General features: G+C 34.1%; 5 protein-coding genes across 6 annotated transcripts; 2 read left to right on the top strand and 3 right to left on the bottom strand.

Annotated features, from left to right (window-relative positions):
* Window positions 1–457: 457 nt before the first annotated feature.
* LOC112796349 (TSL-kinase interacting protein 1) lies at window positions 458–5535 on the bottom strand. Its single transcript, XM_025838767.3, has 14 exons — window positions 5254–5535; window positions 4726–4923; window positions 4518–4603; window positions 4388–4435; window positions 4129–4238; window positions 3809–3893; window positions 3441–3720; window positions 3184–3321; window positions 2937–3085; window positions 2591–2829; window positions 2090–2447; window positions 1422–1826; window positions 1212–1340; window positions 458–966 (listed from the first exon to the last, which is right to left on the bottom strand). The coding sequence occupies exons 2-14, from the start codon at window positions 4853–4855 to the stop codon at window positions 739–741; spliced, it is 2385 nt and encodes a 794-aa protein (XP_025694552.1). The 5' UTR covers window positions 4856–4923; window positions 5254–5535; the 3' UTR covers window positions 458–738.
* Window positions 5536–6876: 1341 nt separating this feature from the next.
* Window positions 6877–8473, top strand: LOC112796340 (large ribosomal subunit protein P2B). The gene is made up of 4 exons (XM_025838743.3): window positions 6877–7072; window positions 7198–7287; window positions 7935–8161; window positions 8249–8473. The coding sequence occupies exons 2-4, from the start codon at window positions 7200–7202 to the stop codon at window positions 8273–8275; spliced, it is 342 nt and encodes a 113-aa protein (XP_025694528.1). The 5' UTR covers window positions 6877–7072; window positions 7198–7199; the 3' UTR covers window positions 8276–8473.
* A 1004-nt stretch (window positions 8474–9477) lies between these two features.
* Window positions 9478–14159, bottom strand: LOC112796338 (peptidyl-prolyl cis-trans isomerase CYP71). Of its 2 annotated transcripts, none has more exons than XM_025838733.2 (13): window positions 13724–14159; window positions 13531–13616; window positions 13308–13396; window positions 12966–13205; window positions 12765–12886; window positions 12459–12534; window positions 12228–12335; window positions 11971–12147; window positions 11560–11777; window positions 11200–11332; window positions 10719–10942; window positions 10409–10562; window positions 9478–10109 (listed from the first exon to the last, which is right to left on the bottom strand). In XM_025838733.2, exons 1-13 carry the CDS (start codon window positions 13864–13866, stop codon window positions 10026–10028), a joined length of 1854 nt encoding a protein of 617 aa, XP_025694518.1. In that variant the 5' UTR covers window positions 13867–14159; the 3' UTR covers window positions 9478–10025. The 2 variants fall into 2 exon arrangements, with proteins under 2 accessions (XP_025694518.1, XP_025694527.1); XM_025838742.3 differs by having other exon boundaries at window positions 12966–13213; window positions 13724–14101.
* Window positions 14160–15092: 933 nt separating this feature from the next.
* On the top strand, window positions 15093–18184 carry LOC112796328 (protein DYAD-like). Its single transcript, XM_025838720.3, has 6 exons — window positions 15093–15424; window positions 15541–16172; window positions 16362–16754; window positions 16863–16974; window positions 17276–17359; window positions 17537–18184. The coding sequence occupies exons 1-6, from the start codon at window positions 15299–15301 to the stop codon at window positions 17909–17911; spliced, it is 1722 nt and encodes a 573-aa protein (XP_025694505.1). The 5' UTR covers window positions 15093–15298; the 3' UTR covers window positions 17912–18184.
* Window positions 18185–20400: 2216 nt separating this feature from the next.
* On the bottom strand, window positions 20401–23561 carry LOC112796322 (putative kinase-like protein TMKL1). Its single transcript, XM_025838708.2, has 2 exons — window positions 22562–23561; window positions 20401–21995 (listed from the first exon to the last, which is right to left on the bottom strand). Exons 1-2 carry the CDS (start codon window positions 23067–23069, stop codon window positions 21400–21402), a joined length of 1104 nt encoding a protein of 367 aa, XP_025694493.1. The 5' UTR covers window positions 23070–23561; the 3' UTR covers window positions 20401–21399.
* Window positions 23562–25241: the final 1680 nt, after the last annotated feature.

Below are 25241 nucleotides of genomic sequence, written 5' to 3'. Positions count from 1 at the left end.
CAAAGGTAATTAACTTCAATCTTATTATTTAAAAGTTATTTAAAAACATAAGTTAAATTAAATCATTGTATAAAATGTTTTGCATAATCGGTGCATCAAAATTAAATTCCCGTATTTAATATATTTGGGATAGTGGGATACAAATTAGGGATTCAAACTTGTACATTTTCCTTCAAAAGAAATGCAAATATAACGATTCCTTCCGAACTAATCCAACTTATACATGGTGGTGGTATCAAAATCAACCCAATTTTAAGGACGAAAAGTTTTTGCAAGATCTAAAAGTTTTTGAAAAGATTCATATGATAGCTTGTTTGGTTGTTTAACAAAAGGGAAGACACTTCCACCAAAAGTTATGTCATTCTTTGAAAGAATCTTAATTTTACCCTGCCCCACATTATGAACTCTACTAAAAAAATACAAAGTATAGAAGCTAAGAATAAAAGAGGGGTTAAGATTTCTTAAAACAACAGATGTATTTCTACAGAAGCTAACACAATCAAACAAGGGGTTGATACAGTGAAATCCTTTGATGAACTTCTTTTTTGTACAGAAGGGGAAAGACCCAGATTAGAGAAACATATACAGGAAGTGTGAAGTGTCTCATTTTCAGCTTGCACACCTCAAGTCAAGTAAGTTTAAGTAAAATGTTAATCAGAACATTGATTCAGCCAGAAAAATTCATGCCGAAGAACGATAATGTTACCAAGATGATCCGATCATGCTGACTGCTGAGGCTCATTTTTCACTTCCAATTTTAAAATCCGAAAGAGGAGAAACTTCTCGAGCCTCAACTGCTGATGATGCTTCCTTCTTGTCAAACCCAAAAAAGGAGCAGTTCTGGAATGCATCCAAGCTGCTGGCTATTAAGCGGTTCAGACCACTAAGGCTATCACTCAGAATTAGATCTTCACTGTGATACTTGGTTGATGGTATATCCAGATCCAATGGTCCCAGAGAATCAGGCTGTAACATGATGATAGTAAAGAAAGATTAGGTCGGAATAAACTAACATGTATGTATTCTGTAATATGTTCTTCAAAATCAGATGCCACTAAGTGTAAAAAAAAAGTTTCAAAAATGCAATAATGATTCAAAGATTTAAGTTCATAGAGCTAGTGTTGACAGATGGTTCAGAGTGCGGAACATATTCGTTATAACTCCCTATTTGTAGTTATTTAGGTTTGCTTCTCTTGCAGCAAGGAACATACCCAATAGATATCCGCTAGTCCATTGAAATCTTTTGCTAATTGATGCTGGGCCTCTGCATCCGACTCACCACTATCCATATGGTCAGTTTGAGCAAAATCATCCACAAGCCTCTCTCTTTCAGGTGACAGCTGCAGTAAAAATGGAGAAAATTAGATCTTATTTAAATTTGCAAAGAATTTTTGATAGAAAACAAAAGGAAGAAGAGTCACCTTTTCAAATTTCTCGGACCCTCCAAGGACCACATTTTCAGAATCTAACGTAGCAATTGGTGATAGACAAGTACCATCTTTATGAGGAATAGGATCCTTTTTAAACAAGAAAGCATCGCATGTCTCTTCAGCATCCCATATCGAAGACATGTGGGATGCCATGGTTGGTTGTCCCATCCTGTCTTGGTGTCTAGAGATATGAGCAGCAATAGCAGCATCGAAAGAATCACTACTGAAAGGAATTTGCTGAAGACCATGACAATTTTCAGCAATACGATTATCAACACAGTTATCTTCAAGATCTTGAGAAACTCCTGAAAGTAGGTCCCCCACACTAATGTTGGTAAGGCTGTCAGCCCACTCACCAGCTGACAGACCAGTTCCACTGCTTAACTTCATCTCATCCTGAATACAAACAAGTAGCATTATAGATATAGATGCTAGTAATTATACATCAGACATCATAACAAAACCATACAAACCCAACCAGAAACTTAAAAGCAAAGCTTTTTAGATCTTCACAATCTAAAAAGATGAGTGTATTATGCTCAAGATCTCAAGGAGAAATATGAAAATTTATGCAGAAGTGCCAAAGAAGTACAATAGGGTGAAAATCTACAGTATAATCTCAGAGCTAATGAAATAAAATATGAGAGAACAACAAATACCGCATCTTCCAACTGTCTAGTCACAGTTCTATCCCCAACATTTTTTCCACGCCATGGTACATTTGCTGTAGGATCACAGAAATCATCAGTTCTTGTATTCAGGTATTCGCTGTTGTCTCTAGTATTAGGCAAATCAGTGGAAGTAGTGTTAGCACAGTTTCTGATCATGGACGTTCCTCGTTCTTCAGAGAGCTCCAAGGAATGATTGTTAGTTGAAGGAATAGGGAGTGCTTCAGGATTCAGCATCTGACCCATAGTATTGTTCACACTATTGTTTGATAGTCCAAGCATGCTGCCAGTTACTACCGGGGCTTGCATATTTAATAACTCAAGCTCAGTGTTGGAAATCCAGCCATACCTTCACAGAATATATATAAATATTAGAGTGTTGATATGGTTAGTTTTTCATACAAGGTTGAGTGGCATGTCTTACTATTGATGTTTAGTTACTTCTTATATGAAACTAAATCAAGAAAGCAACATGGAAATGAAATGAGGTACCTCAAACGAAATATGTGTGGACTTCCAATCATTGCATATATATCTGCAGCACTAAGAGTAGATTCCTGGGTCCATCTATGATAATTTACCAAATTCTCCCTTTGAGTACCATAGGGAAAAATCATTAATTCTCCCGTTGCTATGCTTGAATTCCCCCACTTACGGTTTAGATGTTCCAAAATTGATGATATCTTCTTTCTTGCACTAAGTGTAAGCTCCAGGTATGGGTTATGCTTATCCTAGGAGTAACAAAGAAAGAAAGAAGAAAAATCAATATGTAAATCGCTTTCTAAAGCACTTTTGCAGTACTACCGTAAGATGTTAGTTGGTTTTCTTTCATGCTCACCATTTCCAATGCTCTTCGAGTAGGTTCATCAATTGGGAATAATTGCAGCTTAAGTTTCATACTATTATGTACATTGTTATCTACATGATTTTGTGGAAATGTGGGCAAAGGGGGCAGTACATAATTAGCAGGATCAGAACATTTTTCTCCTGGACAAAGATGGAAGAATAAGTGTGAAATCGCAGAATAGCTATAGTAAGCCCTTTTGGGAGCAAAGATTAGATAAAGCTCTCATGGTAACAACTACCTAGATTATTCTCCTGGTCATTTTCAGCCTCCTTACCAGAGGAAGCTCGCTCCAAATGCTCAGCAGCATCTGCAACTAAAGAAACACCAGCAATTGCAGCCTTCTCCCACTTTTTATATGCTGCAGTTGTGATCACACCTGATAGATAGAAACATCAAAGAGTAAATTTCCGTTTATTTTTAAATGTAAAATAAGATACATGAATTTATTTTAGATCTATATTATCATATCTCAAAGGGGAAATGAAAAAGAATCACCAGATTTCTTTCGCTGCCTTGAGGGCTTCATGGTAATTGAATCTCCCTTTGTGTTACTACGGTTAACACCCATGTTTATGTTGCGCTTCAATGGTGGTTTTGAAGGCCCAAGCTTTAAAATATTTTGACTATCAACAATAACCAGTTTAACTGCACGAGGATCATTTACTGATGCTCTACTTTGATTTGAAACTGTGTTAGGAGCAGGAGGAGGACAGTTTACCGCCTGCAGAGGTTTCTTTTTTACGTTCTTCTTCCTGTCCTTCAAAAGTTGGTGCTCCTTCATGGCAACAAGAATAGGTGAGTTCCCAAACACACTAAGATATTCAAAATTAAAATGCAAAGACAAATGTATAGTCTTGACTAACCAAGGTTTCCACAAAAACTTTGAACCTTCGGGGCTTTAAGTGAAGCTTTGAGGCTTTGCAGCTGTACTTTTCTAATAAAGACCACCTGTGTCAAAGGTCAGATAATTTGAGGAGAGTATCTTAATCATTCCTAAGAAATTTTCAATGCAAAATTATCAATTGATATAATACTATCCTCAAATCTTATTCAGGAATTTACTATGAAATGATAAAACTAAAAAGACGAATTAGATCTCTTCTACTTCTAAGCCATTCCGTAGAATATATATATATAACATATGCACTTCATTTGACAAAAACCCATTGAGACAGTTGTGTACCAGCGAAGCATTGCAGCATTGGTATCTTTCGAGTTTTTGGCATCTAAACACAATCCTGGACCAAGAAGTTTGTTCATCCGTCTCACAAGCCGATAGTAATAATGCCTGACCTGCGAATCATCATCCAGGAGAAACAAAGAGTGAAAAATGGGAAACAATGAAGGCTATTAGCTTGGCAATAAAACCCAAAACTTATAAATGAGGGGTAAAAGATCATGTAGGCAAGCTGAAGCGGATGATAAAGCCTCGTAACAGGTACCTGATCCTTGTTTTTACTCTGCACACGGCAAGTGATTTTCTCGAAATTCTACATTTAAGAGTAATGCAATTAGTAATTATTAACAACAAAACAACCACAGGGAAAGCAAAATCAGTAAATATAAATATACCTTCCCAACTTGTCGTAACGCAGTGAAGAAGCTTTCCTCTTCTTGACGAGTCCAAGCAGCCCACTGCCTTGTCGGTTTCTTCGGAGCTACAAAAGACAAGGGAATGATACCTTTTACTTCTCAACCATTGAAACATATTAATCATCAAAGCCTGACATCACTCGTAAGTCATAATGAAACAAATTAGGGACGAAAGTAAACAAGCAACCTGGCTGTTGAGTTGTGGTTGCATTTGAAAGAGATGAGGAAACAACAGGATCCCCATTTCGGATTGAAATAGCATTCTCCGGGTTAAGGTTAGTATCCGGATTAACCGAGATTTGTGCCTCAGCCTGCATTTTTTTTCACCCTAGTGTATGCTCATTCTATGGTATTCAAATGCACCAAAGATACAAGATTTAGTTCCCTGTGATCAACAACAAAAATCAATTTTTTTTCCCTGAGAATAAAAAATATGCCTCAGCTGCAACTCACTCGAATAACTTGTGGATCATAATTTTTTTAAATTCAGGTACAGAGTCAAACTTCACAATGTAGCTTACAGGCACAGAAAAAAAATGAATCCACACCTACTTAATTAATCATGCACATATAATTAATATTCACAAACATTAGAGTGGTACTGAAATTATTTAAAAATAAATAAACTTAATTAAAATTGAAGTGAATTGTAAATCCAGAAAAGATACTAAGCTAACTAACAATAAAAATTGCATCTCAAAGAGGAATACGGTACCTTGAAGGCCAATATATCGCGAATTGATGAATTGCAGAGATGAAATTTGCGAGAAATTGCAATATGATTGGAGCAAGGAGGTTAAGAAAAGAGGGGAAATTGGATATCTGGAAACCCTAACGCGAAGGGAGAAGAAGAAGAAGATGACGATAGACGAAGGAAGATCGACGAACCTGCACACTGTGTTCTTCAATGTTCTAAATCTAAACGCTTCGTTTCCAGTCTTTGAATTTTTTTATTTTTATTTTTTTTTAATTTTTGGGCCTTATTATTTCTGATATAACAAAATAGGTATCAATTTAACATTATTAAAAGATTTACTTTTTACTTTTATATATCTATATTTTAAAATTATTTTAATAAAATAAAATAATTAATTTTAATATACTGTAACTGTAAAATTTTTTATATATATATATATTTAATTATGTAATATCATTTTAATAAAATAATATTTTTTAAATATATAAATTGTCACTAAAAAAAATAAATTTAATTAAATGATTATATAAAATATTTTATATTATTAATGTGTTAAAATTAAATAAAAAATAAAAATTTAAAATTATTTGAACATCAATTAATTAGATAAATATATAAGAAAATTCTATTATATTATAAACTCTTAATAAGATCTAAAATGTGAAAAATTAAACTTTTGCATGTTAGATTAATTTGACTTTTTCAAAATGCAAGCTGTACTTAAAGTGAAGCATCTAAAAAGTTAAGGTGATAATCAATCCATTCATTTCTCAAGTTATAAACGCATGCACAACTAGTTATATAATATGAAATCATTAACCTCTTTTTTTTTTTTTCTTTTATCAAAGATTCACATGTTTTATTTTATTAGTGGATGGTATTATTTATATCTTAAGTTGTGTATAACTCATGTTCAACTTAAATACAACTTAGTAAATAATTAAAAATCAAGCATATAAACATCATTTTTCTTTATCATCTAAAATGCATCTTACACTTTAAATTACTCTCGTTCAAGACTAATATATAAAGATAGATAAATTATTCACTATTTTTACAAACAACCAACTACCAAATCAATTATATATATATATATATAGTATTTCAACGTTTGTATTTTTTATACAAAAAAAAATTTTAAATTTTCTGTAAAAATTGATTGCGCTAATGAATAAAATTTCAATGCTGTCCAAAAAACCTCTTCTTTTTCAAAGAATATTTCGATTTTTTTATCTCGATGTGCGTTTCTTTGGAACTGCCATATAACTGATATAGTTTTTTTATTACTACAAATCATGTAAAAGACATATTTGTGTTCCGTAAAACAAATAGTTTTTTATTTGATTAATTAGTATTTTTTATTCCATCTTTTATATATATATATATATTAAAATATAAAATATACATAAAAAATAAGTTAAATAAATTTGTTCTACAAATGTTTGATAATTATTTTTAATATTTGTTCATTGATAAATGCTAATTATATTAATTTTTTTGTTTTCTTTTAGATTAGATTTTTAACAAAACCTCAAAAAACAAAAGACATTTGGTCAAAATAACATCTTCACAACATTTTAGAGTTTTAAATAATTCTTTTATTTAGAAATTATTTTAAGTATAATTAGTCACGCATTTTCCCACTTTTACAATTACACCCAAATTCAAAATGTTTGATAGGCGCAATAGGAGGGTATTTCCGGGAATCCAAAACTTGAATAAGCTGAAAACCCTAGCTATAAAATAAGTTCAGAGAGCCAAGTTCCTATCTTTCAGCAGAAACCCTAGCTAGCGCCCAAATCGCAACCCAGTCGGATCCCGCACTCAAATCCAGCAAGTACGATTTCGTGCACTCGCGACGAATTTCAAAGTCTCTTTCTTTCGTTGACTATGTTCTATGAATTTTGTGTCAGTAACTAACTTTTGCAATTTGCTATGTTCTTTTCGGAATCAATTTTTCAGAAATGAAGGTCATTGCTGCGTATTTGTTGGCCGTATTGGGAGGCAACACTGCCCCTTCAGCTGATGATATCAAGAACATCCTTTCCTCAGGTCCCTATTTTCTAACATCTTAAATTCTTTTTGTTTTTATTTTTTTATTTTAAATATTTGAGCTGGTCAAGTGTTGGATGTATGAGTTGGATTTACCATGGTCAATTGTTTTATGAGTTAGATGTATGGTTTTCTTATTTATTATGTTATTGTAATAAAAAATGCTATTCTTACGTCAAAATCAGCTACTAATATCAGCCTCGAGTGGATTTGTGTATAAATACATGCGCCGTTAATTAATTTTCAATGTGTATTTGTATTCCAACATGTATTTTATACTGGTGGCTGATTTTGGTGTACACATAGCATAGTTGGAGATTGTTATTATTATTGTTATTGTTAACTTAGAGTTGAGAATCTGATTGGTGAAACATTGACTTTAATATAAGATGTGTTACTGGAGTTAAATTAAGTTTGGTTGCATTTTATGCATTAGTTGGTGTTTTATTCCTAAATCTCAGTTGTAGTAGACATTACAGTTTTCTTCTCCATATAGAATTAAGTGCGTGTTTTTTTTCTTTTGAGACATGAAGTATAATGTATTGAAATCTTTGAATTGGAGTACATGTAACATTGAATTTTAAATCATTCGAGGATGTCTCTTTCATGCTGTTGAATTGTTGACCACTTTTGTTTATGATTTATAGTTGGAGCTGAGGCTGATGATGGCATGATTGACTTGCTCTTGAGTCAAGTGGAGGGCAAAGATGTCACTGAGCTAATTGCATGTGGAAGGGAGAAGTTGGCCGCAGTGCCTTCTGGTGGCGGTGGAGTTGCTGTTGCCGCTGCTCCCGTCGCTGGAGGGGGTGGTGCTGCACCTGCTGCCGAAGCGAAGGAGGAAAAGAAAGTTGAAGAGAAGGAAGAGTCGGATGATGTAAGTTTCAAAATAAAACCACTATTTGATTGGTATATAGTAAATTCATGATTTGTTGCTGATGTATGTTTCTTATTCTTTCTACAGGATATGGGTTTCAGCTTATTTGACTAGAAAGATCTCAAGTGTTTCATGTGTACAACACATTTTCGGTTTTAGTCAAGAGTTTCAACCCAAATCACAAGGTTTTGTTACTTAAGTTACACATACTTTTAGGTTTCATGGGTTTTGCCATTTTTCATTTGACTTGAGACAATGTAATGACACCAAAATGCCCTATATAATTTAGTCGTGTTTTGAATGTTTTGCTTATTATGGGTTTGCATTTTTATGCTCTTCCTTGTTATGAAAAATAAGTCTTGCGGTATTTATCAGTTTTGCTTTGTTATCTCTTTGACTAGAAAAAGCTAGTTGATTCGAATGCTTTGCTCTGCTAGCATGCGATTTATGCACTGTCAATGGATTAGAGTAACGAGTTCAACGCATAAAACTTTGGAAAGTAAAGGGATTTTTTTTTAGGTAATAAAAGGGAATGTTTTTTAATATATTCAAAAAAGCTTTATAAACAATTCAATATCTCTATTTGACGATTCTTAGCAACATCTTCATTTTAAAATTTTGCAACTGCTAGACAGAGACTGGAAACTAAAATTCAGTATTGTGTTTGTTAGTTCAGTACACCCAAAGGATTATATAAATACATCCAAACGATTATAAAAATACATCCTAAGGATTATAGAAATTAGAAATACACTCAAAGGATTTAAAAAATACACCCAAAATTCGTTGAAGTACATTTTATGTATAATTCAAAATTCTTCTTTTTTCTTCTCTTCATCTTCTGCTTCTTCTTCATTTTCTTATTTCATATTCTCAATTCTTTTTTGGAGGAAAAAATCAAACAAAGAAGAAAAAAAATATAATGTTGCAAAATCAAAAGAACGAGGAGAAACACGACGATGAAAATGAAACACTTCAAAAACGAAGAAGAAGAAGAAGAAGAAGAAGAAGAGAAGGCACGGAAAAAAAAGAAGGAAGAGAAAAAAAGAAAAGGCATGAAAAAAGAAAAAGAAATAAATGACTTATATGAAAAAACGCTTATATGTGGAGAATTCTTCATATAGTTTTTATACTTTTTTCATGTTAATAGTGTCTTTTTGGGTTTATTTAAAAATGGATATATCTAAATATATTTTTGTCCTAGTACAGAAATTTTGCAATGAATTAAATAAAAATGAAATAATTTGAACAAGATAGTAAGTTATGTTCTTGGCTATGGATATTTTTTATTTAATATTTGACAAGGGAGACTGGAGTGGTTGGTAAAAGTTGTTTATGTAGCATTGCTGGGCAATCTTTTCTATTAGACTTGGACAATATCTAAAGGGAGTTATCTTCAAATCAAACCTACGTATAGTTCCATCAAGACAAAGGACTAACAAGTAACAATCACTACTTTAGTAGTCCTTAAGAATAAATAACACCGAATACAATATATGTCCAAAACTCCAGAAAAACACTTCAGAAGAAAAGTCTTGCTTCATGTTTTGGACATGCATACATATCAAGTACAGACTGGTAAGTCCTTGGCGTTGACATGGCTTATGAAGATTTGATGTGCAAAAATGTTTCTGTGTTGTTGGAGAGCATTCGGAATAATGGCAAGGTGATCGCAACTCGCCGAGTCTGAACTGCTTGGCTTGGAGACTGGTACACGAAGACAAAAGCTGCTCTTCGAACAAGGCCTGTTAAAATGGTTGTTATAAAGAAACTTAAAATTACTCATGTGGAAGCTTATTCGTCTGCCCAGCTTGTAGCGCCAGCAAGGACTGACCCACAGAATTAGCCGGACAAACCATGGACCTTAGGACTTCGGTACAGTGACATTTAGGATCTTAACATCTTGGTATGGCTTATCTGTCTTGTCTGTCTTCACTTTCTCTATAGACTGTCAAAGATCAAAGTTTTTTATTGGTTAGTTTCTTTCGGGCAGCAGCCTCTCACAGTAATCAAATACCTAAAAATAAATGGTAACCTAATATTGTAGACAATAACTTAAGCGAGAGCATTTATTGAGAAATCCAAGGAAAATGATTAAATTACACTTAGAAGCTCAAATCACAACATGGAAATTATTTTGCAATTGAATCAGAATAGGAGCATGCAAGCAAATCCCTTAATAAACAGTGCTGAATTAATTTATTGCATTAAATGATGATGATTATACAAGAATTGAAGTCGATGTACCTGAACAACATCCATTCCCTTCACAACTCTACCAAATACAGAATGCTTGTTGTCCAACCAAGGAGTGGCTACTGTGGTGATAAAGAACTGGGAGCCGTTCGTATTCGGACCAGCATTTGCCATTGACACCGTGAAAGGCCTATCATGCCTTAGACTGCAAGAGAAAAAGATATTTGCTTTATGTCCCATGAGGTAAACCATAACATGAAATTCCAGAGGCCATCAGCACAAAGGTAATCATTCTATTGAGGAGAACAGAATCAATATTGCATCTCGTTGACATAATAACATTATAAACAAAAATAATTACCTTTTGTGAAATTCATCCTCAAATTCCCTCCCCCAAATGGACTGCCCACCAGTGCCATCTCCTAAAGGATCTCCCGTTTGTATCATGAAGCCCTTGATGACACGATGAAAAATAAGATTGTCGTAATAACCATTCCGGCAGTGAGTTGTAAAGTTCTCCACAGTTTTTGGACATTCCTCTGGGTATAATTTCATATGAATATCACCCATGGTGGTGTGTAGAATCTGCAAAGGAATAATTGGAATTGTAAAGCTCTTTATCACGGGAAAGAGGTGACCAATGGGATTTGGAAAAAAAATTATAAAAAAGAAAAACCATACGAACGAAACCCAGTCTCCTTTCTGCTATTAAGTAGCAATTTAAAAATAAATAAAATAAGAGACAGGAAGTGATAAGAGACAGGTTCTGATACACATAAGGTTGGTTATTTGTAGACATTGTGTGTGTGTGCCTGTTTTACACACTAACATAGATAACTCACCACATTGTCAGGAAGTGAGGTTGTTGCAGTCTTTCCAATATCTGAAACTGCCAAAAGCTCATCAGCAGGAGGCTTTTCATTGAACACGTCTCTTCCCTTAGTTGCATCTTCAGGCTCTTCTGGTTCTCTCCGACTGACACATGACAAACTCCAAAACTTAGATACAATAAAGAGTTATATTTTGCATGTCATATGACTGATGATATGCAGGTAAAAAAAGTACAGCCTCAATGTACTGAGAAAAATGCTAGGAAACCCACTCCACATGAGTAATACACGGAATTATAACATTACTACATAACTTTGGACGATAAACCTGGGGTAAAATTCAGGTTTTATCACTATCAGGATCTTCTATACCTGAATAAATATATCCTGTGCTTTTTGAAAGCACAACACAGGAGAGTGGGGTCTGTCAAAGGCTCTTTGCTTTCATTGGCATTAGCAGCAGCCGAAGGAATCCTTCTTACTTTTTTACTACTTTGATCACCTTGATATAACGCAATCCTTAAGAACCTATCATTATTCTCCACCTTCCCAAGTATTCGAGCAACTTTGTTGGTGTGCAAGTTAATAATCTATAAACATAGAGAAGATGAAATACACATTAGCGAATGAAGTTTCATCCACTCACCTCATGGTATCAATAAGCAAACAAGGAAAAATGATGTAGTTATGTATGTGGAGAGATCAGATAACTTGAAAAGGTGAAATAGTTGCACAGATCAAGAATTGGCTCTATAAGGTAAGTAAAGGGGGAAAAAATCTTACTTTAATCCCAAGCAAGGTTGCATATATAATAAAATTAGAACTTTCATCAAAAACTGCGTTGGGCAATGGAGCACTTTCTGTTTTCTCTATCTCCTTCTCGACAGCCATCCTTCGGCCAAAATCAATGGCTTCCAGCCGGTATAATGGAGCATCGCTTCTTTGAAGATCTTGAGCAACCTATCAGTAAAGCAATTCATTCTGTAACACATGTTCATAAAGAGCACACGATTCAGGGAAAATTTATGTTAAATTATTACCTCCAAAGATTCATCATAAACTCTTCTTAGTTTACCCGTTCTGAACCAAAAGACACGTATCCTGCGGTCAGGAGATGTGATCGAAAATTGTTTACCATCCGGGCTGACCTAAAACATTGTGAAATACATTGAATGAATACCAGTAACAATAAACTGTAAACTGAACAAGTAGTGTCTTGATTGCATATATGGTAACCAAAATTATGGGTTATGTTTGGACAAGAAAAATACCTCAATAGCTGAAACAGATGTCTTGCATTTTACTATTTCAAAGAGGTTAGTATCACTCTTCAGCTTAAAATTGACCCTAAAAGCACCATAAAGGAGAACAAATAGAATGAGAATTTGAGAACAAATAAAACGCATACTTTGTAATGTTTGAAATCACGTAATCCATTCAGCACAACAATAAAGGAGTACCATAGCACTACAAAGGGTTTGGATTACCTAAAAATTTGTAAATGTTTTGGCATAATTGTATGTGAATTGATTAATATAAATAGATGGATGAAGTAGAAGTTAACAGTAAGCACATACTCATCTTCTGGGAATTGAAGCGTGGTGGGGCTCCAGTACTCAATGATCCCCTTTGTATCAGCAGAAATTACAGAATCATATACAGGATTGTACCTCATAACTTTAATAGGAGCCATATGTATCTACACATAGAGGCAAGGAATGACACAATTATGTAACTAACTGTGGAAAATGAAAGTAACACATTTTGAAGTCAGCTACCTCTTTGGAAATGATAGGGTCATTTGAACCCGATCGAGCATCATATATGTGCACAAAAGATGAATTCCTATCACTAATGGCAAGTCTAGCTTTGACATCCCCTTGTTTGTAAACCCATTCCACAGCACCGGGGATATACGGCAAACGAATCATTACCATCATGTCATAGTTCACTACGTCATATACTTTGACAGAACGGTCATGTGATATGGTACAACATAGCAGACCATCAATACTAACCTGCATAGCTGAAATAAGTCATGGTTGATAACAAGCAAGCAATAATGAAGTGATAATCAATTAGATTAATGCAAAGGGGTTAAACCAAGTTGACTAACTTACGGCTAGACCTTCAATCGGACCGAGATGAGATCTGAAGTGTTTGGCAAACTCAATACCAATGGGCCTTTTCTTCCAAAATTTCAAGTGCCCTGACAACAATGTTTAAGTGATTTTAAAATTAGCCAAATATACCTAATCTTAAATCATTATACATAATTATGATGAATTACTAACTAGTTACACAAAAATCTAACTTTAAAGTAGAATTAGCAACATGTCGTACCATCAATACTTCCAGTTATGAAGAATTCGGCAGCTGAAACAGCAACATGCGTAACCACATCGCGATGCATATAACTTTTCTCGTACCTGTAAAAGAACGGAAAGAACAATTGCATCAAAGCTCAGAGAGTGAGTGAGTATCTAAAACCCTAATTGGAAAAAGAAAAATATGGTCGAGAGAGAGAGAGAGAGACATGTTGGCGGAGGGGAGGGCGTCAAGGTAAGCCTGCTCGAACTGGAGGGGACGCTTGGGGCGGGCTCGAGGGGCTGGTCCGGGTCCGATGGCGGGCTCTTCCTCAGTTACATTACCGGCAGTGCCATTCTCGTGTTCCTCCATCTTTGTTCTGTTTCTTCTTCGTCTTCGACGCAGAGAATAACGAAAGGAAAGTAAGATGCTGAGCTGAACAATAAATTGATAATAATAACAAACGGTTTATGTGATTGTGATTGTGATGGAGATGCTATGCTACAATGGAGACCAACTACTACAATTCTACAAAGATGCTTCTTCCACTTCCACCTTCGAATAATTCACTACTTGCCACTGGGAAGGAGGGAACTGAACTACACCTAAAACGGCACGTCGTTTTGGGGGGTTTTTTCATAGGCAAAGCCAAACCGACTAACACATGGAACCATGTAACTGTTCAGCCCAATATTCATGGATGAAGAATAGAAGTATTGGGCCTAGGCCCAATTATAACAGAGGGGATGATACAAAAAGAGAAATAAGCATTTTACCAAAAAAAAAAGAAATAAGCACAAAACAGGTCTGGCAGAGACAGCCCACGCTAGCTAGCCTCTCCTTTCCTTGTGGTGTTCTTCCTGTTCATGGTCTCGTCAAACGACAGAGAAGATGCACTGCAAATATTTTCCATATGAACCTGAATTGCTCATCACTGGGAGAGTGGAAGAGCTCAAAACATGAATCTAGTTAAGAAAGAAGCAACACCAAAAAGCAAAAGGTACTTGCTTGGTTGCATTCTTGGTGCTGAAAGGTGTACGTCTTCCGTGTGTGTGTGAATAAAGCAACTCCTTATTAGCTCAACTTATATGTATAATACATTTATGGTTATACCCTTTATAGAATAATAACGCGAGTAACACTTCTTCTAACTGCACCATTCTCATTCACATCAGTTACTAATACAAAATATATATTAAAAATAAATTAACAAACATATATTTATACATAAATACATAGTAATTTCATGGTACAAATAGCATTTTAATACTCTATTATATAAAGTATACTGAAATTTGGTTACCATAAAAGTAGTTACTAGTTTACTAAGACATATGCCACAAATGCTTTAGCTCTTTGAATTGCAGAGACGAGTGTGTGTCCGTTTCAGTGATTCTCCATTGCTGCTCTTGCTATACGATATCATTCTGATTCTCTCTCTCCCTCGTTTGTTAAGTTGCCCGTTTGGCACAGTTGACAAAACGAGTCACTGAAACCAACACGCGCACCTACGCGCTTTTCTCTACACACACCCTCTCTGCTTCCATAGCACGTGAACCTCACCTCTCTCACTATATCAAACGCGCCACGACCCCGCTAAATAATCATTGTGAGAGTGTAACGAATAAACGAACCCAGCGTTGCATGCTGCAACGCACGCACACATTTGCACCATATCACCATCATCATTACATTCTTTTTTTTTAAATCTTTTTTTTTTCACTCACTCACACACACACTATTCTCATATATAATCTCTTCATCTTCCTAACATGCTCTCACCTGAAACAGAGTGTGGCTGATAATGGTGAACACTACCACCATTGCAGCAGGTTCCGATGAATTACAAGTCGGTGGATTCCATGAAATCCTTCACTCCATGCTCCCACCTGATTCCCCCGTTCAGCTCAAATCCGTTCGCATTGCAATGGTATCATGATCATCGTAATAATTACTTAATTATTAGCTTTTTTCTTCATGATTAAGATGTCAATTAATTGAACTACGAATGAATAAATGAATGAATGTGATTAATTAATTAACCAGGTGAGTGAGATTGACAGAGAGGAGAATCTGGTTTCGTTGAGGTACCCAAGCCTTCACTCTCTTCGCACTCACTTCACTAATCCCAACTTCGGAAAACCCGAAGCCAAGAAGATTCCAGCGCTCGACGAGAAATGCGTTATGGATTTCAATTCCGCCGTGAAAGCACTCTTCAGGAGAGTCCCGATCCTCGAATTCGTCGAAAATAGAGAGTCGTGGGCTTTTTGGGCCTCGCCGGAAGAAAAGCCCATTGCCACCGCCGGTGGAGGAGCAAATAGTACAATAGCATGCAAGCAAGGTCGGTGCTGGTCTCACCTCAAGTTCACGGGAATGCTTCAGTGGGGCCAACGACGCCACGTTCGCTTCTTGGGCCGCCATGAGGCCCAATTACGGCCCAATCAACTTCAACTAGCTACCGTTGATGACACGGAGGAGAACAAGAAGAGAAACGGAAGAGATCAAGAAGACGAAGAAGAAGAAGAAGAAACGAAGACGAAGAAGAAGTTGACAACTCGTCAATGCAATGCGATTGTTGTAACCACAAACGACGTCGTTTCGAATCATGCATCGAACAGAAACACCAAAGCGAAAAACAAGCGCCGGAAAATCGCTATTGATAGATGGTCAGTTCAAAGGTATATAACATAATCAGAATCATATCATAAAGTGTTATTATTCGTTTTCTTGTTCGTTTGATTATTGAAATTTAAGTATATCTCATTGTAATTAGTCAGAGTCATAAGTGCACTTCAATTTAGTAGTGAAGTTATTATTTGTTCGTTGATTTAATTATTGGAATCAATTGATTTAATTGATGTTGGTAGGTATAAGACTGCGGAGGAGAATATGTTGAGGGTCATGAAGGAGAAGGGGGCAGTGTTTGGGAACCCAATAATGAGGGCAGAGCTGAGATCAGAAGCAAGGAAGTACATTGGGGACACTGGTTTATTGGACCATTTGCTCAAGCACATGGCAGGCAAGGTGGCACCAGGCGGAACTGAGAGGTTCCGGCGGCGCCACAATGCCGAGGGCGCCATGGAGTATTGGCTGGAGAGTGCTGATCTCGTCGATGTCCGGCGCCAAGCAGGGGTTCAGGACCCTTACTGGACTCCTCCTCCTGGTTGGAGCATTGGTGATATTATCATTTCTCCACATGATCATGTTCTTGCTGTTGCTCAACTCAATGAGATCAAGCAGGAAATTCTTCAGTTGAAGCAGTAATTACTACTTAATTCATTGATTCAGATTTAAGCCCATAATTAGTATTGTTTCCTAAATTCTGAGATGGTGAGTCATTATTGATTGATTGATTATGAATGTAACAGGGAAATGAGGGAGCTTGCAGCAAAGAAGGAAGAGGAAGCTTTGGTCACCACCCCTACTTCATGCTTGTCCAATTTACAATCCGAGGAGAATGCTTCCTTGGGTCCAAAGCAGGTGAATTCTGCATGAATGCATCCGTGTGCATACAATAAGGCTTAGTTAATTAGTGCTAATTTCTAAGCTTAATTATTTGTACATGAAATGTGATGCTGAACTTTGATGACATGCATACACCAGAGAGACACTTCTTGTTTTTGTTTTTTCCTAAATTGTCCAAGGTTGGTTAGTATATAGTTTTAACTTTTAATGTACAGTTAATTTTGTGAATTCATAATAGCCTATTTTGGAATCTCATGTGAGTGTTACATAGAAAGTGTGTTGCTTTTAACATCTTAGGTTATTTGTCAAATTTCAGGAGATCTATGTAGAGTTGGTGAATAAGAAGGTTAAAATTGAGGAACAACTGAAGGAAATTTCCCTCACTTTGAGCACCATGGCGGTAACATAATAGCCATTAGTTTATCAGTACTCTTCATTTTGCATAGGGTTTTGGGTTGAATGATTTTTTATTAGTACTACCTGCAAAGAGTTGCACAAAATGAACAGTAGTAAAACTCTTCTAGCTGAAAGTAATGAATCCTATTTGCTTGACACTGCTGGAACGCATTTGATGCAGGAGCAACTAGGGATGCTGAAGGAACCAACAATGTCAGAATCAGCAAATTCAGGGGATGATGCAGTGATGCAAGAAAAAAGCACTGGAAATATGGAAAGCTTGATAAGTGGCTTCCAAATTTGCAAGCCAAAAGGGGTATTTGTGTGGCCAAATAGGGATGTGTCTTCTCCAAAGGTTGATTATATTGCCCCCATTGATGAAAACCATCCAGCTTCCAAACCCAACACTGAACACTTGTCAATGCCAATGCCAATGCCTAACCTTTATTCCCATGTTAAGCCATTAGCAGAGAGACGCCCTTTGAGCAATGCTACTTTGACCCATGTCTTTGGGGCCTTTTCCCCTTGCTTTTCTCCACCATTAGACACCCCATGATCCCAAAAATTATTAACCTTATAAAGAAACCCATGATCTCACCCCTAGAGTAATATTGGCAAAGTCCCTAATACACCACACAATTTATATTTGAAGGAAAGAAAGCTCACCCTTTTTTTACTTTAGCAAAATTGAGTTAAGAAACTACACTTTATGGACATTAGTACCAGGTGGTAAGTACTTGGTCTTACATAATTGAGTTTATTATTTGCTTGTAAAAATGATCACAACTATAGTCATACTTTAAAATTAAACAAGCCAATTTTGGGATAATCAGTGTAGCAAACAGGCTTTTCTTCCGGTGGTTACTTTGTTAATTTCCCTCACCAATTGTGCTGCTGGATCATGTTTTCTATTTAGCTCGTGTTAATTTTTCTATATATAAAAACAGAGAATCTTGCATATGCACCAGAAATAGAAGTCTGAACACATATTTCTCTGTCACTGTCGTAAGGCAAAGAATAACCAAAAAAACAAAGTTGTTAGATTCAAGAAATATAATCCATTCAGTTAATAAACGAACTACCATGTCATTTTTTTTAAATACAAGTGTTAGCATATAGTTAGCTACAATAAGATTTTTTTTCCCTCTATTTTTATCTAATTTTTGTATATTCTCATTTATCTATGACAATTCTACATTTTTTTGTCTTTACTAAAAAAATTTCATATATGATTACATCATTTTAAATTCCAACATATATGTATATAAACAATTGGGTTGTGAATTTTAAATTAGAGTTTTGAAATTAATTTTTAAAATATGATAATAACAAATATTGTAATATCTTAATTATAAGAACAATGATTAGATGAGTATATAAAAGGTTAGAGAGCGTAGACATAGTAAAATTGTCTAGTGAAATACATGTATAATAACAACAAAGAACATTAATTATTTAAAGTATTAATTGCTAAGTTAAGTGAATTTTACATTTATACATATAGATATAGATTTGTGCAACTAGTCATGATCATAGTAATATATTTTTATTGAATGACATTATGACAATGTGTATGAAAATTAAACTTTTAGAAAAATATGAAGAACTACTTTTATTTGTGGTAATATATGACTAAATGTTATTTTAAAACATTTTTACATTGATAGTATATAAAAGAAACTCAAACGCTTGAAATACCCCAGTAAAACTCAGAACCCTTATATGTTTGCAATAATAACACTACATGTGTGTTGGTTAAGGACATATTCAAAACCATGTGGAATCACCTTAGTTTTGGGACAACATACAAAAGTAGAATCAAACAAACACTGAAATGATGTTAATATTAAATTATTAACTATGTAAAGTTGTTCAACTACATATTTTCTAACAACTTTTTCGTTGGTTTCAATTTTTAGAAAGGCCATGAAAAAAGGCAAAAAAAAAAAAAAAAACTTATGGAGCACTTTACCATAATGACGTTTAAGAACTAATCAAAGGACGTACAGTAAATATTTGTTCAGTTTTACCTTTTATAGTAAACAATGAAATATTAACACAATAAATAATTGAGTTCTTTAATTAATCCGCAAATAGCTATTTACATTCTTGTGAGCCCTATTATACTAGATTCTACAAACATGTCAAATATGAAAGAATCTCTTCCCTTTTGTGTGTGTCAGTCATATCTGATCGTCATATCCCCAGGACTATATTATGCATAAAGTAATTATCTACAAATCTACCAATATAAATGAAGGAGAAAAAACTGGAATCATATGATTGCTTTATGTTATCCACAATGACCTTATGCCCCACATGTCCTCCAATTTATTTTATGTTGACAAAATTATGGTTTATCGGTCCTTAACATTAGAACTCCAGGTGGCATTCACAATTCCAAAAAGCACATGCTGATTTGTGTGTAGTTGCAATTTCAATGATACTAAATTGTTTAGTGGTCAATAAATAAATAAATAGATAACTTAAATTAGTCGAGTAGTTAGTTTATTTTGTTGTTTAATCAAATATTTAAAATTTAAATTTCACCTTGTGTAATTAATTGATCGGCGATATAGTTTTAAATAGAACTTGAATTAGCACGAATTAGTCATTAGTATATTAGATTAGAGGATACTATATAAAAAAAATGTTTAATATTCTTTGAGGAGGGTACAAAAATCTCAAAACCACTTTAATTAGTTTTTAAGTAGATAATGATATCACTTTAATTGCTTCTTAAGTAGATTGTGATGTTACCAACAACAATGAATATTGCAGACCCTACTCACCATACCTACCTGCCAACTACCACTCTCCAACACCTTAGAAGTTATCAATGAGAAATTAAAAATGGCAACTGTATTAGATATTATTCTATTTCCCTTTCTGATGAGTTGCAATATCAGTATCAAACTCAATTATATTGGATAATAAAATGTTACTTAGTCCAATTGAATGATAATATAAAATCCTTTTAAAGTATTTGGACATCAACATCAAAATCAGTTTATATTTTGTCTGATGAAGATATAATCCTACCAATTGAGAATGAGAAGTATGGTCTAATGTAAATAATAATGATAATTATAAAGGACATAATCAAATGGAAATGCTGTGAGATCAAACCAAGAAAAAACAATAGGTGAGAATTTTGAATTATATATCATAGTTCCGAGGACTCATTGTGCAGAGAGATGGTTGAATTACCAAATTGCCCCCCACTTCAATTCTTCAGGTTCCTTTGCACTTTTGCACTCTCAATGTCTAAGCTTTCCAGCAATGAAAACTTGAACAGGAGTTAGTCACTGTTGAAAAAATTGCATTTTTCATGATAGATTCTCTTGTCTCTCCACAACTACAAATCTGAGAGAATAGCTACAAATTCTTGACAGTGAAAGAGTCTTCTTTCTCCCCTCAAAACTCTACAATAACTAAAAGTTACTAAGAATAGGTGACATGATAACATCACATGAATAGTTCCTTGGGTCACTGTCCATGCCACATTCTCAATTGTTCAAAAGAACATAATGATCTCATCCCAAAAATGAAGTCAGTAACTTAATTTGTGAGCAAGAATTTAATGTGTTCAATTTGTAGCTATACTTTTCTTCACACTTGACTTTTTAACCCTTAACATCAACATCAGCATCAACTGTTCTTGAACTCTTTGTCTGGTAGCCAGTTCCACATTTTTTTTAAGCAGCACATTTTTTTTTCTCTCTCATATCTCATATATAAATCTTGAATTTGGATCCTCTAAAGTGCGGAGGTAAAGTGCAATGTTTTAGACCATTGATGAGAAAATTAACGGCCAGAGTAACTAATCATGCAATCTGTGTCGTCAATTTTTTTCCATCAATGGTTCAAACATTGCACTTTACTCTCCGAAGTGCATTCGGATCTGCACTTTAGAGGAGCCTGAATCCATAAAACCTTAGTATATTCAACCACATCAATGTATATTATGAATTTGGAGAGAACTATAGTAGTTGTAAACTGCTTCAAAAGGGCAATAATGGTTACCACTATAGATTTCTTTTCCTAGTGTATAATCTCTTCAAGCTTTCTAAGGACTAGCTTTATGTTAGGCCTAACTGAAGGTGAAGGGGAGCAACAAGCCATTGCAAGTTGGAAAAACTTGAGAATGCTTGCTTCGCTGACCGAATTCTTGTTGTCATCTCTGCTGTTTCTGAGGAGAATGGCTGGATGGTAAAGATCAGCAGTTCTATGTGCAAGAACAGCATTTCTCATGAAATTGGGAAGATAGAAATCCTCATCAGGTGTCGGATGCTCGTTGATAGGTTCCTTTCCCGAAAGCAATTCGAGGAAGATCACACCAAGGCTGTATATATCAGTCTCTTCACTTGCATCCTTCATCTTGATGAGCTCTGGTGACTTGTATCCTTGAGCAGCCGAGCTTTCGAGCATTTCTTGGCCGGCAGTAGGATTCAGCAGAAGGTGGAGGCTGGAATCTGAGATGTACGGTTGGTAAGACCGATCCAAAAGGATGTTTTTCGACTTGAGGTTTCCATGGATGATTGGTTTGTCTAGTCCAGTGTGAAGATGCTCTAATCCTTTGGCTATACCGTAGGATATTTTGCATATGTTAGACCATTTGTAACACTCTCCATTTCCATCTGTTAAGTGAACATTGTTCATCAATAATTATAACATAAAAGTTTTCAATATATATATATATATGTAAAAACAGAAAAAGTCATTATCTAAATAGGGGAAGAGTAGGTTGATGATTCAAATAGCAAGTTCTGAAATCTATCTATTTGATCACTAGTTCAAACTAAGGGTACAATTAAGAAAAATGCAATGTTTACCAAGAGATCAAAATATTCACTAAAAAATGCAAAAACAAAAAGCAAAGCAAAACAGAACTATTTGATTCAAGTTGAAACAAATATCAAGCACTTAGAAATAGGGAATTACTTAGCTACTAAGATTAAGAGTTACAAGACAAAATAGGTTGTTTCTTCTACATTGTAACTTCCATAATTCCCATAATTCAACATCCTTCATCTCAATTAGAGATACCAAACAAAACATGGAATAATTGAATTATCTAAAAAATTTTCAGGAGATCAGGCACTGTGAATGCCTTCTAGATCCTTATCTTGACAAAATCAGAACACTTTATCAAATGAACATTTCAAACAAAAAAGAAGAATTTAACAAGCAAAAGATTCATTACCTCTAATGAATTGAGTCAGATTTCCATTCCTATAGAAAGGATGAACAAGTAGCTTCTCACCCCTTGGACCTGTGTAGAATCCAAGAAGAGGCACCAAATTGGGGTGCCTCAACCTTCCAAGAAACTGAATCATCTCATCCAAATCTTCACCTCTTGTGGTGCAAACTGGCCTCAGAAACCTCAAAAGCCTCACCTTGTTGCTCCTCTGAAGCAAAGCCTTATACAAAGTTCCATAATTGGACTTCCCAATAACCTCACCAGGTGCATCCAAAATATCACAAATTGTCAAATCCTCACCACCATGGAAGATGATCAAGTCCTCCTTCATAGCCACCTCCTCTTCTTCTTCTTCCTGTTTCTGCTGTTCTGAGCTCTCTATATCCTTCTTCTCACTTCCATCTCTTGATGATAATCTTTTCAAGTATAAGAACACATAAAGTGCAACAATTACAAGAAATGTAGCTGAAGCTAGTACTAGTAATAGTATCACCATAAGGGTAGTTTTCATTTATCTGAAAGGGAAATAAATAAAAACAAAAATCTTATCTTTTTTGTGACCCAGAAGCAAGTTAAGATTTTGAGACAATGGGGTGGCATAAAATGGAGAATTAAGATCTGGGTATCATGAAAGAGACTGAAAAGAGTTCATTTTTTATGGGGTAACAGTGTTCCCATGTGAGTATAGGACAAAAGGAAGCATGTGTAATGGGAACTTTTTCTTGTGGTGTGGGAATGGGAAGTTACCTGAGAAGGGGGCAATGGAAATAATGGTTTATGAGATGAAGAAGTGGACATGGAAGAGAGATGGCAGAGAAATTTTTGTTGTTGTTGGCATTGAAGTGAAGTGAATGAGTGTGAAAGGAGAGAGTTAAAACTCAAAAGAACATAACAAGCTGCTGGAAATGCTGTTATGAACTGTGTTTGTTGGTGTGTGGGAATGGATCAATGAAAGACAGATCTACGGCATGTGATGCATATTATTATCTGAAATAAAACAAAAATATATCAGATTGAGATGTACAAAAAAAAACATTAATTTAGTTATTATATATATATATTAAAAATATTATTTATATATTAAAATTAGTTATCATGTATGTATATAAATTATAAATATACATATATTTTATATTAATAATTAATTTTAGCGACTAATTTTAATATATATCTAATATAATTATTTTAGTATATATATATTTTTATAAATAATTGATTTAATATTTAATTTTTAATTTATACATAATACAATACCATGATTGTATCTAAAATTTGACTGTTGTGTCTAATTATTGTTGTGAAAGTACTCATTTGCCACCAGAAGTTTTTTATTATTTATTTACTATTTATGGGTGATTGCGTATGATTATCATTTATTTTTTTAGTAACTACTATATTCATATAAAATTGTTAGTGATTTACATAATATCTTAGGTATAAATATGAATGAAGTTGATTTTAAAAGTTTTATCATTTACCGAAAATAAGCCATGAGAACTTGTATATATTTTTCATCTAAAGCTTTGAGTAATTTAAAGAAAACAAAAATAGAGTAACATTTAAAATCTTTAACTATAATGTTTAGCAAAACTCACAAGAGATTTACAAGTGAATTATACTCTTACTCATTTATTTAAACTAAAAATCCTCCTGTTGATTTATAATTTTATCTAAACTAATATTTTATTGCTGACTATGAAAATATTTTACCACTTGCATTAAAAAAAATGAAATGGGCATCTTAAATATCAACTATTATATATTTAGTGATATAATATGGTTATTTGATTTTAAATTAAAAAAAATGGTTTCTTCATATGGCCACCAAACACAATAATCAATAATCAAAGACCTCCAACTTCGCCGCTGATTGCCACTGACCAAAGATAATATCCTCATCTAATATTCAAAAGGGTGTTTAAGTAATTAAGTGAATAATTTTTTTTTCTTAATCATATGAAATCACTAATAAAATATGTTTTAAGTATTGACATTTTAATACATTGAGTCATTCTTGTAGTCATAAAAAATTCTCAATTATATATTATTTAAAAGTGCATTAATCTTTCAATTTTTTTCTACTAATATCTAAATTTTATTCTTTTATTTTTATTTTTTTTCTTCTTTCTCCTTGTAAACTTTTAAAAAAAGGTTGATTCTTTAGTTTCACTTAATTTACTTTTATTCTCTACCAAAGATAATTTAATTAAAGTGATTAGAGTTCGTTTGAGTAATAGCAGAAGCTATTTTTTTTTTTACTTTTAAATTATAAGAAATCGTGTTTAGCGCCATTTAAAAAAAAAAAAAGCTTTTAACTTATCGAAAAGTTAATTCACAGTTTTTAAAAAGTAAAAATATATGACTTCTCTTTTCATTCTATCATTTTTCTAAAAAAAATTAACTTTAAAACAAAAACATCTACTTTTATTATTTTAGTTATGTGAAAATATTTACTGTTTTTGTTGGAAATACTGACCTCCACCACCATTTTCATGCAAGGTTTCATTTATTAGAAGTTCTGACTATCCACCATCATTTTCACGCAATGTTATCTGCGTGAAGTATTAACCCTTCACCACCATTTTCACGTAATAATTTATCTGTTGAAAATATTGACCTTTCACCACTATTTTAAAATAATGTTATATCTGAATGACCTATTTCATATATTTCTTTCAGTTAT

The sequence above is a fragment of the Arachis hypogaea genome, chromosome 1 (assembly GCF_003086295.3).
Source record: "Arachis hypogaea cultivar Tifrunner chromosome 1, arahy.Tifrunner.gnm2.J5K5, whole genome shotgun sequence".
NCBI classification, from domain to species: domain Eukaryota; kingdom Viridiplantae; phylum Streptophyta; class Magnoliopsida; order Fabales; family Fabaceae; genus Arachis; species Arachis hypogaea.
Note: the sequence above shows the minus strand (reverse complement) of the source record. Positions and strands in the feature narration are given on the sequence as shown.